General features: G+C 49.2%; 1 protein-coding gene across 1 annotated transcript; it reads left to right on the top strand.

The window, feature by feature from the left end:
• Window positions 1–407: 407 nt before the first annotated feature.
• Window positions 408–14,993, top strand: LOC117969617 (adenylosuccinate lyase-like). The gene is made up of 13 exons (XM_059019484.1): window positions 408–626; window positions 3,060–3,263; window positions 4,249–4,293; window positions 5,330–5,409; window positions 6,643–6,814; window positions 7,133–7,179; window positions 7,670–7,760; window positions 8,886–8,955; window positions 10,460–10,607; window positions 11,569–11,659; window positions 12,767–12,856; window positions 13,775–13,951; window positions 14,610–14,993. The coding sequence occupies exons 1-13, from the start codon at window positions 459–461 to the stop codon at window positions 14,694–14,696; spliced, it is 1,470 nt and encodes a 489-aa protein (XP_058875467.1). The 5' UTR covers window positions 408–458; the 3' UTR covers window positions 14,697–14,993.
• Window positions 14,994–15,565: the final 572 nt, after the last annotated feature.

The raw sequence follows: 15,565 nt of genomic DNA, 5'->3' as shown, positions 1-15,565 counted from the left end.
GAAAGAACTAGGTTAGGGTTCAAATATCTCATTGCAATGCTTTCACTGCATTTGTCCTGATCAGATTATGTCCATGGAAGTGACTGATAGGCTCCAACAGAGGCAGATACAAAGTCAAAAGATTGCCTTACAAACTGAACTGCGTTTTTTATATAGATACACGGTTTATATACAGATTTTTAGAATCTTTATTAATTGGGTTTATATTGACATTCGGCACAGCTGGTTGTCTGTTTTCCAAAAATCCTCAATCGCCGCTTCTGAATTCCGATTCCTGCACCCAAGTAGAATTAGCATGCGCGCGTTTGCCAGGTTATACGGTAAGTATTCGCTTTGACCGTCTGCCGTATTTCGTCGAGCGTTGGCGTGCATCCTAACGGCTGCTGTGAAGATTGACCTTCTGTCGTATTCTGCTGCTCGCTTTTTAACTGCACGCAGCAGGCAGGCAGAAGCTAAGCATGGCTGACCCTGGCACTGCAGAGACGAGCCGGGACGAGGAGTTTCTGAAGTATCGCTCCCCGCTGGTGTCGCGCTATGCCAGCAAGGAGATGGCATACAACTTCAGCGACAGAAAGAAATTTACGACGTGGAGGAAACTCTGGATTTATCTCGCCAAAGCGGAGAAGGTCAGTCGAGCAGAAGCACCGCAGTAACACACAGTGGCATGCTTTTGTGAGTGACGTGTGGCGCTAAACTTAGCTGCTGCTGCTGCGGTAAGACCGTCACCGTGAAATTCCAGACCGGAGCCATGCTTCCCCCCTCCGTTATACTGTGCATTCATCACACTGCTTATGAATAATAGCATACCATACCTCGCTATTCTTACAATGTCTCGCTATGCTTTCTCGCATGCTTACAAGAGAAAAAAAACGATGTTCCTTGTAGTTGGGGAGGTTTTGGTTATAATCAGTGTTATGTATTTTCTTAATGATGTGTAGCACGCACTTTTGTACAAGAAAACTAGCATTTCCTTCGTCGTTTGACGTGGAGGGTGAAATTCTCTCCCCTCCCCAAATAACTGCCACGCTTTGACCTGAAAGAGGGTTAAGACCCACGGCGTGCAAGCGGAGAAGAGAAGGCTGGGAAAGAGAGAGCTTTCTGGAAACTATTATGGTAACAAATACTGTTTTTAAAGTACTGTACGTAATTGCATAGACTGGACTTGTGTTAAAATCTTACACACATATAACCTGAGGTGCGATTTCTAGACGCACGCTCTTGTCAATCAACACAGACCGCCTTGTTTAATTCATCAGTGAAACCCCAGCACGAGAACTTGTGACGCAGCAGGACTATCCCGTGATCACGCCCCTGATTAGATTAGGGCTAATTGTCTTTCCTCAAGCTCCTGATTAATTCAATGAAGCGACACAGATGCACACAGCGAACACCGCTGTGGTTCCTTATGAAGACACCCACACAGCAAGCTCCGGATTACCCCTACGCAGTGCTTCAGTGATGGGTGTACTAGGAGTAGTTTGTTTTAAGGGATTCAAATCCACAGTGTTTTTATAACATCATGCCTCAGCATTGGTTTGCTGGAAAGGCTTCCAGCAGATCTGCGTTTGTTTGTCAGTGAAATCTGATTTGCAGAACTTCAAGGAGTGAACGTTTTGCGTGAGGTTAATTTAAACGTCCCTTTGAAAGCACAATGATCTCCAGATTTATGTGTAGAGTAATCTCTGGAGCGGTCTCCTCTTTCAGAGCTCTGTGTATCCCGGGCAGTGATTAGATTTATTTATAGAGTAATCTCTGGAGCGGTCTCCTCTTTCAGAGCTCTGTGTATCCTGGGCAGTGATTAGATTTATTTATAGAGTAATCTCTGGAGCGGTCTCCTCTTTCAGAGCTCTGTGTATCCTGGGCAGTGATTAGATTTATTTATAGAGTAATCTCTGGAGCGGTCTCCTCTTTCAGAGCTCTGTCTGTCCTGGGCAGTGATATCTGAGTTGGCAGTGACAGCATTGCAGAGAGAGCAGCTCCTGAGCTGTGATCAGTGAAGCAGGAGCTAGAGGAGCTCTCCCTCCATCTGCTGTGTTAAAAATAATCTCCGGTCAGCCCAGGAGAATGCCTGGGGTTAGTCACACAAGGAGCAACTCTCCGTTAATTATATACCAGTGAGCCTTTAGGCAGCTTGACTCCTGTAAAAGCAGTTTTGAAATGAGCAGGCTTGCAGCACACATGACTGATCACGCTGTAGCGAGAGAAGTGTCCTGTGCTGAAATGAAAGCCCTGATGAATCAATGAAACAAAACGGTCTCAGTGTTTGGTGTCACAGTGAGAAATCTCAAGCTTCACTACTGTGATGAGACACAAGGAGGATCGCTTCACCAGGGTCTGTCTCTCTGTCTCTCTGGCTGTGGCAGGCAGCTACATGCTGGGCAGCCAGCTCTGCTGTCTGCTGCTCCTCTCCTAACAGAACTGGCAGTTCTTCTGAGTCAAGAGAGCAGCTGGAATGTTGTGGCCTGATTGGCCAGTTTGGGGAAGTACGTGTCCCTGATTTGCTTATACTGGGGACAGTGTAACAGGAAGTGCATTTCTGTCTCGCTCTCTCTCTCTCTCTCGCTCTCTCTTGCTCTCTTCCTCCTTTCTCTCGCTCTCTCACTCTCTCGCTCTCTCTTGCTCTCTTCCTCCTTTCTCTCGCTCTCTCACTCTCACTGGCTCTCTCTCGCTGTCTCTCTCGCTATCTTCCTCTTTCTCTCGCTCGCTCGCTCTCCCGCTCTTGCTCTTTCTCTCTCTCTCTGTCTCTTGCTCTCGCTGTCTCTCTCGCTCTCTCTCTGTCTCTCGCTCGCTCTCTTCCTCTTTTTCTCTCGCTCTCTGTCACTCTCGCTCGCTCTCTTCCTCCTTTCTCTCGCTCTCTCGCTCTCTCGCTCTTTCACTGTCTCTCGCTCTCTTCCTCTTTCTCTCGCTCGCTCGCTCTCTCTCTGTCTCTCTCTCTCTCTCTCTCTCTCTCCTACACATTTGTTCATGCCTCTAAAAGCCTGTACATCAGAAACCACACTTTTTCAGCTCCAGGTTCGAGTTTGAAGTAATAAAGTAAAGCCGGTTGTGTTGCTTCCTAGGAGCTGGGCCTGCCGATCACAGAGGAGCAGATCCAGGAGATGGAGACGAACGCCGAGCTGATTGATTTCAAGATGGCGGCGGAGGAGGAGAAGCGGTTACGTCATGACGTGATGGCGCACGTCCACGCCTTCAGCCACTGCTGTCCCAAGGCAGCCGGGATCATCCACCTGGGAGCCACGTCCTGCTACGTGGGAGACAACACTGTGAGCATTGTTCACTGTGCGCTGCCCTGAGCAGTCCCCCAGCGTTCTGCAGATCCTTTTAAAACAGGAGACCGTGTAGCCATCCGCTCGGGGTCCTCGCACACAGCTCCACATGCGCCATCTCCGCTTGCTCATTTATTCAAACTCAGGAAATTACATTTTAACCCTCTCCGTCAAAAAGACGCAAAAAACAGGTCTCTAGTCGTTTTTTCTCTGGAAAAAGCCGAGAAAACCATTCAATGGCCGAGTGAGACCGATAGGAGCCGAGACAAGCTGAAAAAAAAGGGCGTATCTCATGAATACTGACCCGACACCCCATAGATAACACGAACATACACAAACAATACAGCTGCTTCTGCATCCAGCGCTCAGAGAACATCACAGACACCTGCAGAGCGTTTTGAGATGTTACAGTAATAAAATAACGACTCGGATCACATGATCGAGGAGTCTGGTGATGAAACGAGCGATCAGGAGATGATTTATCGGTATGCACGACTATGAAGAGGTATGTGATAAATACAGAGAACAAGGAGAGGGGCTGGAGAAGCAGTACTGAGAGTCCTGTTGATCTGCAGGGACTTTTAAACCTGTTTTACTGTGAAAAAAAATACTTTTAAACAGCGCGTCTAAAATAAACTGCAAGTGTGAAAATAAATTGGACCCCAGTTCAAATCCCACCTCAGCCACTGACTCACTGTGTGACCCTGAGCAAGTCGCTTCACCTCCTTGTGCTCCGTCTTTCGGGTGAGACGTAGTTGTAAGTGACTCTGCAGCTGATGCATAGTTCACACACCCTAGTCTCTGTAAGACGCCTTGGATAAAGGCGTCTGCTAAATAAACACATAATAATAATAATACAGGAGGTGGGACGGCAGGGTTTTGGATGAGGGATTTTAGGAGGAGGGAGGCTCAAAGAGAAGAGGCAGGCTGCAATGTTTGTGATTTTAAGAACCTTATTTTGTTTTTTTTTGTTTTCCTTCAGGATCTCATAGTTCTCCGTGATGGGTTTGATATCCTGTTACCCAAGGTAAGAATGAAGTGTGGTTCTGATCCAGTAAGGGTTTCATCGCTGACCCAAGGTTAGAATGAAGTGTGGTTCTGATCCAGTAAGGGCTTCATTGCTGAGCCAAGGTTAGAGTGAAGTGTGGTTCTGATCCAGTAAGGGTTTCATCGCTGAGCCAAGGTTAGAGTGAAGTGTGGTTCTGATCCAGTAAGGGTTTCATCGCTGAGCCAAGGTAAGAATGAAGTGTGGTTCTGATCCAGTAAGGGTTTCATCGCTGAGCCAAGATTAGAATGAAGTGTGGTTCTGGTCCACTAAGGGCTTCATCGCTGAGCCAAGGTTAGAGTGAAGTGTGGTTCTGGTCCACTAAGGGCTTCATCGCTGACCCAAGTACATCAAAGTGATTTCGTCAGATTCCAGGATAAAGAAACAAGGTTTTTAAGCTGCTAGAAATTGAAGCTCTGAGTTTCAATCCTCCTTAAAGGAGAAGTCTCTTGAGAATCGTTGAAATCCTCTCTTAATTCTGTCTGTTAGCTGCCCCCTGACCAAGCAGTCCTATCAATACTGCAGCCAGAGCTTGAAAGCTCAGCTCGACCTGGTAGAATGTCCTCTGTGGATACGACGCTGCGCGATCGCAGGGTAGGGACAGCAAGGACGTCCTCCTTGAACGTGAAGACGTACGTGAGGTTTTCCTGTGTCGCGCGGGAGTCAAATCAACTAAACGCTGTTTAAAAATCCTGTCTACAGCAAACGTTCAGAAAGACGTGCTGCGCAGCGCGCGTGCGGATAGCAGGTGTGAAGTAAATGCATTTTTCTGTTCAGAGTTACACTAGCGCTCCCTGATTGTAGTTATCCAGAAGGAGCTGGAAGAATACAGGACCCTGAACCGCAGTGGAAGTGTTGAATCACAGCAACCAAACGCTGCAGGATACCGGAACAGGAACACGAGACTTCTGCTTGAAATGATACCGAGATGATGGGTAGAAATGTACTTGCTTAGCAGGAGGTGCTTAGCGATTTCAGGTGGGATTAATCTGAGCTGATGTTTCCCCTTCTCTCCCAGCTGGCTCGTGTGATCAGCCGTTTGGCTGATTTTGCTGAGAAGTATGCAGACTTACCCACGCTGGGCTTCACTCACTATCAGTAAGTACTGCAGTGCAGCTAGCGAGACTCTCCTGAAGTCTCCCCGCGGCCTCTCCTACACTAATCCAGGGCATTCAGTACTGTCAGTGTGTCTGTGAGGCTCTTGTGCAGTCCTGTCAGTGTGTGTGTGATGCTCTTGTGCAGTCCTGTCAGTGTGTTTGTGAGGCTCTTGTGCAGTCCTGTCAGTGTGTTTGTGAGGCTCTTGTGCAGTCCTGTCAGTGTGTTTGTGAGGCTCTTGTGCGGTCCTGTCAGTGTGTTTGTGAGGCTCTTGTGCGGTCCTGTCAGTGTGTTTGTGAGGCTCTTGTGCGGTCCTGTCAGTGTGTTTGTGAGGCTCTTGTGCGGTCCTGTGTTTGCGAGGCTCTTGTGCGGTCCTGTCAGTGTGTTTGTGAGGCTCTTGTGCAGTCCTGTCAGTGTGTTTGTGAGGCTCTTGTGCAGTCCTGTCAGTGTGTTTGTGAGGCTCTTGTGCGGTCCTGTCAGTGTGTTTGTGAGGCTCTTGTGCGGTCCTGTGTTTGTGATGCTCTTGTGCAGTCCTGTCAGTGTGTTTGTGAGGCTCTTGTGCAGTCCTGTGTTTGTGATGCTCTTGTGTAGTCCTGTCAGTGTGTTTGTGAGGCTCTTGTGCAGTCCTGTGTTTGTGAGGCTCTTGTGCAGTCCTGTCAGTGTGTTTGTGAGGCTCTTGTGCAGTCCTGTCAGTGTGTTTGTGAGGCTCTTGTGCAGTCCTGTCAGTGTGTTTGTGAGGCTCTTGTGCGGTCCTGTGTTTGTGATGCTCTTGTGCAGTCCTGTCAGTGTGTTTGTGAGGCTCTTGTGCAGTCCTGTCAGTGTGTTTGTGAGGCTCTTGTGCAGTCCTGTCAGTGTGTTTGTGAGGCTCTTGTGCGGTCCTGTGTTTGTGAGGCTCTTGTGCAGTCCTGTCAGTGTGTTTGTGAGGCTCTTGTGCGGTCCTGTCAGTGTGTTTGTGAGGCTCTTGTGCGGTCCTGTCAGTGTGTTTGTGAGGCTCTTGTGCGGTCCTGTCAGTGTGTTTGTGAGGCTCTTGTGCGGTCCTGTCAGTGTGTTTGTGAGGCTCCTGTGCGGTCCTGTCAGTGTGTTTGTGAGGCTCTTGTGCGGTCCTGTGTTTGTGATGCTCTTTTGCTGTTGTGCAGTCCTTTGTGTTTGATGCTCTTTTGCTCTTGTGCAGTGCTGTGTTTGTGAGGCTCTTTTGCTCTTGTGCAGTCCTGTCAATCTGTTCCTTTTGCCCTGAAGGCCGGCCCAGCTGACCACCGTGGGGAAGCGTGCCTGTCTGTGGATCCAGGACCTCTGCATGGACATGAGGAATTTGGAGAGAGCCAGAGCGGAGCTTCGTTTCCGGGGGGTCAAAGGAACCACGGGCACGCAGGCCAGCTTCCTGCAACTCTTTGAGGGGAACCATGATAAGGTACACCGCTGCCTACCTCCTAACGAGGGACCGGGGAGGAAGTGTGGACCTGGTGATGAGAGCTGAAGGACTAGGAACGGGGGTAGTGTGGCTTAGCAGCTGGAGAAAGACTGAGAGGTTGGCACATTGTGGCCTAGTGGTTGGGGCTGAGCAGCTGGGAATAAGGGAGGCAGTGTGGCCCAGTTGGTAGAGCTGATGGACTGGGACAGAGGGAGGCAGTGTGGCCCAGCGGTTGGCGAAGGACTGAGGTGGGAGCATTGCAGCCTATTGGTCAATCTGTCACATTTTATCTTCAAATATCTTATTTTTGTTTTTAAGGTTGAAGAGCTTGACAGACTGGTAACAGAAATGGCTGGATTCAAACGGTACGTGTTTTCTTTTTTGTTTATTTGGAGAGGTGGGGCAGTTGAACAGTCAGTAAAGCGAGGGATATTTTGTAAGGCTAGTGGGAGCCTTGCACGACTAGGAGCGATGCGAGTCGTGTTTCCTGTTTGGAGCGAGGAATAGGTCTAATGAACCTTGACTGGCAAAGCGTGATGTGTTTTGAAAGGCCCGCTGCACTGCGGATCACGTCCATCGTTCCCTGGAATATTAAAGAAACAGTCGTGTGCAAATGTATCGGAACACCTCGTTCATATCCTTCATAATCCTACCTGCATGAAATTGAGATTTCCACATGCACAGCAGAAGCAGTCGGGTGTTGTGATGGATTTGCACACGTGTGTGTTTTTCCGAGTACCTGCTGTGTAAACGCACTGATTTGAGAGACGTTGAATGTAAAGTGACGTTCGGTGTTTTCGCAGGGAGTCGTGTTTCTTCGCTTGGGTAACAGTGTGCTGTCATCACTCTCTGCAGGGCGTACCTGGTGACCGGACAGACGTACAGCCGCAAGGTGGACATCGACTCCCTGTCTGTGCTGTCCAGCCTGGGGGCCACCGTGCACAAGGTGAGTGACCCAGACAGCTTCATGTTCGCATTCATGGACTCCCTGTCTGCGCTGTCCAGCAGTGATCCAGACGGCTTCATATTCACTTTCAAACATCCACGTGCCCATTCTCTCCAGGGAGGCGTCGCTATAGAGTTCCTTCAGACAGGATCGGAGATCTGGAGGAGCTGCAACCGCTCCTCTACAATTCCTTCAGACAGGATAGGAGATCTGGAGGAGCTGCAATCACAGCTATACGATTCCTTCAGACAGGATAGGAGATCTGGAGGAGCTGCAATCACAGCTATACGATTCCTTCAGACAGGATCGGAGATCTGGAGAGTCTGCAATCACAGCTATACGATTCCTTCAGACAGGATAGGAGATCTGGAGGAGCTGCAATCGGAGCTATACAATTCCTTCAGACAGGAGATCTGGAGGAGCTGCAATCACAGCTATACGATTCCTTCAGACAGGATAGGAGATCTGGAGGAGCTGCAATCACAGCTATACGATTCCTTCAGACAGGATCGGAGATCTGGAGAGTCTGCAATCACAGCTATACGATTCCTTCAGACAGGATAGGAGATCTGGAGGAGCTGCAATCACAGCTTGGGTTGTCTAGAACTACCCTTCTATTTATACTGAAAACACACCTTTTAAAATAACATGGCATCCCTGAACTCCATTCCCTTTTCTCTGTTCTTACGAAATAAACCAATTTCCGTGGCAGCAGGTCATTGTGCTTCTCAGCCGGCCATCGCTGTACGATACACACCACAGGTTAAACACAGGTCAGTACAGCGCGTTCTCTAGCCACAGCTCAATATAACACACGCGTCGCGACCATGTCTTTTGAACGGGTCCTTCGTACGGTCATGTCCTCTTGGCATGTTTATCTTCTACACCTCGTTCACTGAGCGCATCACTCAAACGCCCACGTTTTCCTAATCGCACTCGGAGCTGTGCAGCTCTCTCACTGCAGTGGCTGGTCCACTTGCTGCACACGACCGTCACGTTTCCTCTACGTTATGCAACCCATCGCTGCTGGTACGGCTATGCCGCCAGCGTAAGGGCTTTTGTGTCTGTTCGAGCCGTCCTGTTTTGTCTTTTTTGAATTGCATCTCCTTCCTCTTTCCTCCACAGATCTGCACCGATATCCGTCTGCTGGCCAACCTGAAGGAGCTGGAGGAGCCCTTTGAGAAGGACCAGATTGGTGAGGGAGTCCTTCAGGACTAGCCTTCTCGTTCATACAGAGTCTGAGCCCTTTGAGAAGGACCAGATTGGTGAGGGAGTCATTCAGGGCTAGCCTTCTCATTAATACAGAGTCTGAGCCCTTTGAGAAGGACCAGATTGGTGAGGGAGTCCTTCAGGACTAGCCTTCTCATTAATACAGAGTCTGAGCCCTTTGAGAAGGACCAGATTGGTGAGGGAGTCCTTCAGGACTAGCCTTCTCATTAATACAGAGAATGAGAAAGTTTACAAACGAGAGGAGGCCCCATTTGGCCGATCTTGCTCGTTTGGTTGTTAGTAGCTTATTGATCCCAGAATCTCATCAAGCAGCTTCTTGAAGGATCCCAGGGTGTCAGCTTCAACAACATTACTGGGGAGTTGGTTCCAGACCCTCACAATTCTCTGTGTAAAAAAGTGCCTCCTATTTTCTGTTCTGAATGCCCCTTTATCTAATCTCCATTTGTGACCCCTGGTCCTTGTTTCTTTTTTCAGGTCAAAAAAAGTCGCCTGGGTCGACATTGTCTATACCTTTTAGGATTTTGAATGTTTGAATCAGATCACCGCGTAGTCTTCTTTGCTCAAGACTGAACAGATTCAATTCTTTTAGCCTGTCTGCATACGACATGCCTTTTAAACCCGGGATAATTCTGTTTGCTCTTTGCACTCTTTCTAGAGCAGCAATATCTTTTTTGTAACGAGGTGACCAGAACTGAACACAATATTCTAGGTGAGGTCTTCCTAATGCATTACTTCCAATCAACATTACTTCCCTTGATTTAAATTCAACACAATATATCCGAGCATCTTGCATAGAGGTCTTACCTTGCAGGTTGTATAGTGACCGTCGTGGGTCTGCAGGTTTTGAGGTCACTTCGCGGGTCACTTGGGTGGTCTGTGAATCGATTCCTCTTGTCTTGTGCTCCGCAACTCACGTTGCACTTGAGAAAAAAAAGCTTTGCAAATCTGCCTTAATTTATTTTTCTTACCTGAAACCGTTTGCAAGTCCAGTTTAGAGAAGGGGATGGATTTTAAAGGACAATGAACAGCTGGTTTAAGAGCCCAATTCAATTATTTTAAAATCCAAGAACACTCGATTTTAGATTCAGATTTGTCAAAGACTTCATTGGTAACAGCCAGGTAGGTCAGTCCCAGGACTGGCGTGTGTTTTTAATGGACAGGGTTTAAGAATGAAATCTCTTCTGCCTAGATGATAGAGGGACTTCATCGAAGTGCCTCATGATCCAGATCAAATGAACCCAAGTCCCCGTCCTATCCTGTGATTCGGGGCTCTTGTTGTGCTAAGAGGGACGATGGATCTAAAGGCTGCTTCTGTCTCACAAACTCTGTTAAGTTCCTGAAAACAGAAAAGGCTCCACATGCGTTATTATTGCAATTCCCCCCCAAACCCTTTTCCAGCTGTTGGTTAAATGATCTGGTCCTGAGATTAGAAGACAGCGTTGACTGATTTTTAACCCCTCGTGTCCCAGGCTCCAGCGCCATGGCGTACAAACGCAACCCCATGCGCTCGGAGCGCTGCTGCAGCCTGGCCCGCCACCTCATCACCCTGATCATGGACCCGCTGCAGACCGCCGCTGTGCAGTGGTTTGAGAGGACGCTGGATGACAGCGCCAACAGGTACCAGATACATCTGCCATTGGTTTAATCAGCACAGGCACATCTCCGTGGTACAGCACTAATACAGTGAGAGAGAGAGCAAGGGAATCCATACTCCATGAAATAACAGTAAAATAATTCCAAACAATTACTGTACAGCCAGAAATCTGTAAGTGTGGAGTAGTGGTCAGGGCTCTGGACTCTTGACCGGAGGGTCGTGGGTTCAATCCCAGGTGGGGGGGACACTGCTGCTGTACCCTTGAGCAAGATACTTTACCTAGATTGCTCCAGTAAAAACCCAACTGTATAAATGGGGAATTGTATGTAAAAATAATGTGATATCTTGTAACAATTGTAAGTCGCCCTGGATAAGGGCGTCTGCTAAGAAATAAATATTAATGTGGCTAGACAGTGTGGAGTAGTGGTCAGGGCTCTGGACTCTTGACCGGAGGGTCGTGGGTTCAATCCCAGGTGGGGGGGACACTGCTGCTGTACCCTTGAGCAAGATACTTTACCTAGATTGCTCCAGTAAAAACCCAACTGTATAAATGGGGAATTGTATGTAAAAAATAATGTGATATCTTGTAACAATTGTAAGTCGCCCTGGATAAGGGCGTCTGCTAAGAAATAAATAATAATAATTTATTAACCCCCCCCCCCCCACTCATTTGCATCTATTAAACCAGTTTGTGCTTTTTAATCAGGCATCTTAATCTACTTCTAAAAAGCCTCCTGCGTTTCGCCGTTTGTTACAATGTGTTCTTTTTCTCTTACAATTTAAGATTGATTGCATATTAAAGTCATCAGTTAAGTTAGATAGTCTCTGACTTGCGTATTTTGACAGTGCTCCAGTGGTTTGATCTCGCAGGCACGGCAGACCGAACCGGACGCAGCGGGGGGGGGTTTGAATAATCTCTCCATCCCGAAGGGAAGGAGCTTGCACGGTCCGGCTGAGTGTAACTCTCCTCTCCTCTCCTCTCAGGAGGGTTTCCTTGCCCGAAGCGTTCCTCACGGCGGACATCATCCTGAGCACGCTCCAGAACATCTCCGAGGGGCTGGTCGTCTACCCCAAGGTGAGAGGCTCTTCCCTGCTCGCTGCACACCCCCCGATAGAGTGAACTCCTGTTGCTTCATGAAGGCGAACGAAACCTGTTTAGTAATGTTATGTTATCGTATTGTGCTCCAGAGAAACAGTTTGCTTTAAAATAGGACTGTGTGTGTGTGTCCTGGGCTTCCAGTGAAATCTCGCTCTCTCTCGCTCTCTCTCGCTCGCTCTCGCTCTCTCTCGCTCGCTCTCGCTCGCTCTCTCTCGCTCTCTCGCTCTCTCGCTCTCTCGCTCTCTCGCTCTCTCTCTCTCCCTCTCTCTCTCCTCCCTCTCTCTCTCTCGCTCTCTCGCTCTCTCTCTCGCTCTCTCTCTCCCTCCCTCCCTCTCTCTCTCCCTCCCTCCCTCCCTCTCTCTCTCCCTCCCTCCCTCTTTCTCTCTCCCTCCCTCCCTCTCTCTCCCTCCCTCCCTCCCTCTTTCTCTCTCCCTCCCTCCCTCCCTCTTTCTCTCTCCCTCCCTCCCTCTTTCTCTCTCCCTCCCTCTTTCTCTTTCTCTCCCTCCCTCTTTCTCTCTCCCTCCCTCCCTCTTTCTCTCTCCCTACCTCCCTCTTTCTCTCCCTCCCTCTTTCTCTCTCCCTCCCTCCCTCTTTCTCTTTCTCTCCCTCCCTCTTTCTCTCTCCCTCCCTCCCTCTTTCTCTTTCTCTCCCTCCCTCTTTCTCTCTCCCTCCCTCCCTCTTTCTCTTTCTCTCCCTCCCTCTTTCTCTTTCTCTCCCTCCCTCCCTCCCTCTCTTTCTCTCCCTCCCTCCCTCCCTTCCTCCCTCCCTCTCTCCCTCTCCCTCCCTCTCTCCCTTCCTCCCTCCCTCCCTCCCTCTTTCTCTTTCTCTCTCTTCCTCCCTCTCTCTTTCTCTCCCTCTCTCCCTCCCTCCCGCTCTCACTCTCTTTCTCTTGCTCTCTTTCTCGCCCTCTCCCTTTCCTCTCTCTGTCCCTCTCCCTCTCTCACTCTCTCTCTGTCTCTCTCGTGCTCTGTCTCTCTTCCCCTCTCTCTCTTCCCCTCTCTCTCTCTCTCTTCCCCTCTCTCTCTCTCTCTCTCTCTCTCTCTCTCTTCCTCTCTCTCTCTCTCTCTCTCTCTTGTGTTGCAGGTGATTGAGAGACACATCCGTCTTGAGCTGCCCTTCATGGCCACTGAGAACATCATCATGGCCATGGTGAAGGCAGGAGGCAGCCGACAGGTGGGTGGCTCCTCCAGCGCGGGGCTGATTGTGTGTGTGTGTGTGTCGCTGCTCATCTCCAGTGTGTTTTACAGGATTGTATGGGTGTGTGTGTGTGTGTCGCTGCTCATCTCCGGTGTGTTTTACAGGATTGTATGGGTGTGTGTGTGTGTGTCGCTGCTCATCTCCGGTGTGTTTTACAGGATTGTATGGGTGTGTGTGTGTGTGTCGCTGCTCATCTCCGGTGTGTTTTACAGGATTGTATGGGTGTGTGTGTGTGTGTCGCTGCTCATCTCCAGTGTGTTTTACAGGATTGTATGGGTGTGTGTGTGTGTCGCTGCTCATCTCCAGTGTGTTTTGCAGGATTGTATGGGTGTGTGTGTGTCGCTGCTCATCTCCGGTGTGTTTTACAGGATTGTATGGGTGTGTGTGTGTGTCGCTGCTCATCTCCGGTGTGTTTTACAGGATTGTATGGGTGTGTGTGTGTGTCGCTGCTCATCTCCAGTGTGTTTTACAGGATTGTATGGGTGTGTGTGTGTCGCTGCTCCTCTCCAGTGTGTTTTACAGGATTGTATGGGTGTGTGTGTGTGTCGCTGCTCATCTCCAGTGTGTTTTACAGGATTGTATGGGTGTGTGTGTGTGTCGCTGCTCATCTCCAGTGTGTTTTACAGGATTGTATGGGTGTGTGTGTGTGTCGCTGCTCATCTCCAGTGTGTTTTGCAGGATTGTATGGGTGTGTGTGTGTGTGTCGCTGCTCATCTCCGGTGTGTTTTACAGGATTGTATGGGTGTGTGTGTGTGTGTGTCGCTGCTCATCTCCAGTGTGTTTTACAGGATTGTATGGGTGTGTGTGTGTGTGTGTCGCTGCTCATCTCCAGTGTGTTTTACAGGATTGTATGGGTGTGTGTGTGTGTCGCTGCTCATCTCCAGTGTTTTACAGGATTGTCATGAGAAGGTTCGTGTCCTGTCCCAGCTGGCGGCCGCTGTGGTCAAACAGGAGGGCGGAGACAATGACCTCATCGCCCGAATTCAGGCTGACCCCTACTTCACTCCCATCCTGGGACAGCTCGACTCCCTCCTGGACCCCAAAACCTTCACTGGACGAGCCCCCCAACAGGTAATGCTCCCACTGGAACCAAAGGCTTCCCTCCATCCCAGTCCGTTGGCTCTAACCCCTGGAGCCACACTGCTTCCCTTCCTCCCTCTCTCCCTCCCTCCCTGTCTATCCCTCCCTGTCTCTCCCTCCCTCCCAGTCTCTCCCTCCATCCCTCTGTCTCTCCCTCCGTCCCTCCCAGTCTCCATCCCTGTCCCTCCCTCCCTCCCTCCCTCCCAGTCTATCCCTCCCTCCCAGTCTGTCCCTCCATCCCTCTGTCTCTCCCTCCCTGTCTCTCCCTCCGTCCCTCCCAGTCTCCATCCCTGTCTCTCCCTCTGTCCCTCCATCCCTCTGTCTCTCCCTCCCTGTCTCTCCCTCCGTCCCTCCCAGTCTCCATCCCTGTCTCTCCCTCTGTCCCTCCCTCCCTCCCTCCCAGTCTATCCCTCCCTCCCTCCCAGTCTCTCCCTCCATCCCTCTGTCTCTCCCTCCCTGTCTCTCCTTCCCAGTCTCCATCCCTGTCTCTCCCTCTGTCTCTCCCTCCCTCCCAGTCTCTCCTCAGTTCTAACCCCTGCAGCCACACTGCTTCCCTCCCTCCCAGTCCTCTACTGTAACCACTGGGGCCTCACCTGGACTCTCTGTCCTGGGATCAGTCCTAAAAGCCTTTCCCCTCTCCCTCTCCCAGGTTAAAAAGTTCCTGTCCGTGGAAGTGCGCCCCCTGCTGTTGCCGTTTGAGAGCGAGATGAATGTGAAGATCGAGCTGGAAATCTGAACGCACTGGAGTTTTGTTTTCACAATAAAAGCTTCCTGGATGAACAGTCGAAGTGCGAGGCCGTGTGATTTGTGTTGTATGAAGCAGGAAAGACATGCTGTCCCCTTTATTTAGGATCTAGAAACACTTTAGGAGATTTTATCAAGGAGCACCTCCACACAGGCCATGTCCTTTATTTAAATACAGCCCATGAATTGACGTTTAATAGAGGCAGGGACGTTTGGTTTTGGTTTAGCCGTCTCGTTGTCAATCAACCAATTAATTGTATAAAAAAAAAACAGAAATCAATACCGAAGAGATACTTGTTTTTACATTTCTCATCAATCCCATGATTGGAGCCTCTTTTTAAAAGTAACTAAAAATCTAACTTTTGAATTATTTAATGACAAAATGTCACATATTTGTATCACAATTGTTGTTTGAGGGATTTGCCGATGTTCTCCTGAAATTTTACATGGTGTATCTTATTACTGTGTATTTACATTGTAGTAAATGCATGTCTACTCGCATAATTACAATGTTATTACACAGAGCTGCAATGTACTTGCTGTGTAAATCCTTTAACAGGATAAATGGAAGCGCACAATCCTGTCAGAAAGGGGTTAGGGTTCTATCATTTGCACATTAAATACATTTTAAATACATTTTCCTTTGTGCGAGGGGTCAGGGACCTAGAGGCCCCCAGCGGGGTCCAGGGGCATTTCATCGACACCCTTCATCTGTCAGTGAAGTCAATTTTACACCTAAAAAGATGACAGTGTTAATAAGTGGGGAGCCGGGTTCATGAACAATCACACTGTTAGTTGGATGGGGGAATGTAAATACACATGTAAAGAATTATGTGAGGACTGGTTTAGGCTACCAGTAAT

Source organism: Acipenser ruthenus, unplaced genomic scaffold, assembly GCF_902713425.1.
Source record: "Acipenser ruthenus unplaced genomic scaffold, fAciRut3.2 maternal haplotype, whole genome shotgun sequence".
In the NCBI taxonomy this organism is placed as follows: domain Eukaryota; kingdom Metazoa; phylum Chordata; class Actinopteri; order Acipenseriformes; family Acipenseridae; genus Acipenser; species Acipenser ruthenus.
Note: the sequence above shows the minus strand (reverse complement) of the source record. Positions and strands in the feature narration are given on the sequence as shown.

What these genes read in the sequence shown, in the direction of transcription:
- LOC117969617 (XM_059019484.1), top strand. Translation starts at nt 459, where the DNA reads ATGGCTGACCCTGGCACTGCAGAGACGAGCCGGGACGAGGAGTTTCTG. An exon ending in GCTACGTGGGAGACAACACT is followed by an intron (nt 3,264 to 4,248) that starts GTGAGCATTGTT and finishes GTTTTCCTTCAG; the next exon opens with GATCTCATAGTTCTCCGTGA. An exon ending in CTGGGCTTCACTCACTATCA is followed by an intron (nt 5,410 to 6,642) that starts GTAAGTACTGCA and finishes TTTGCCCTGAAG; the next exon opens with GCCGGCCCAGCTGACCACCG.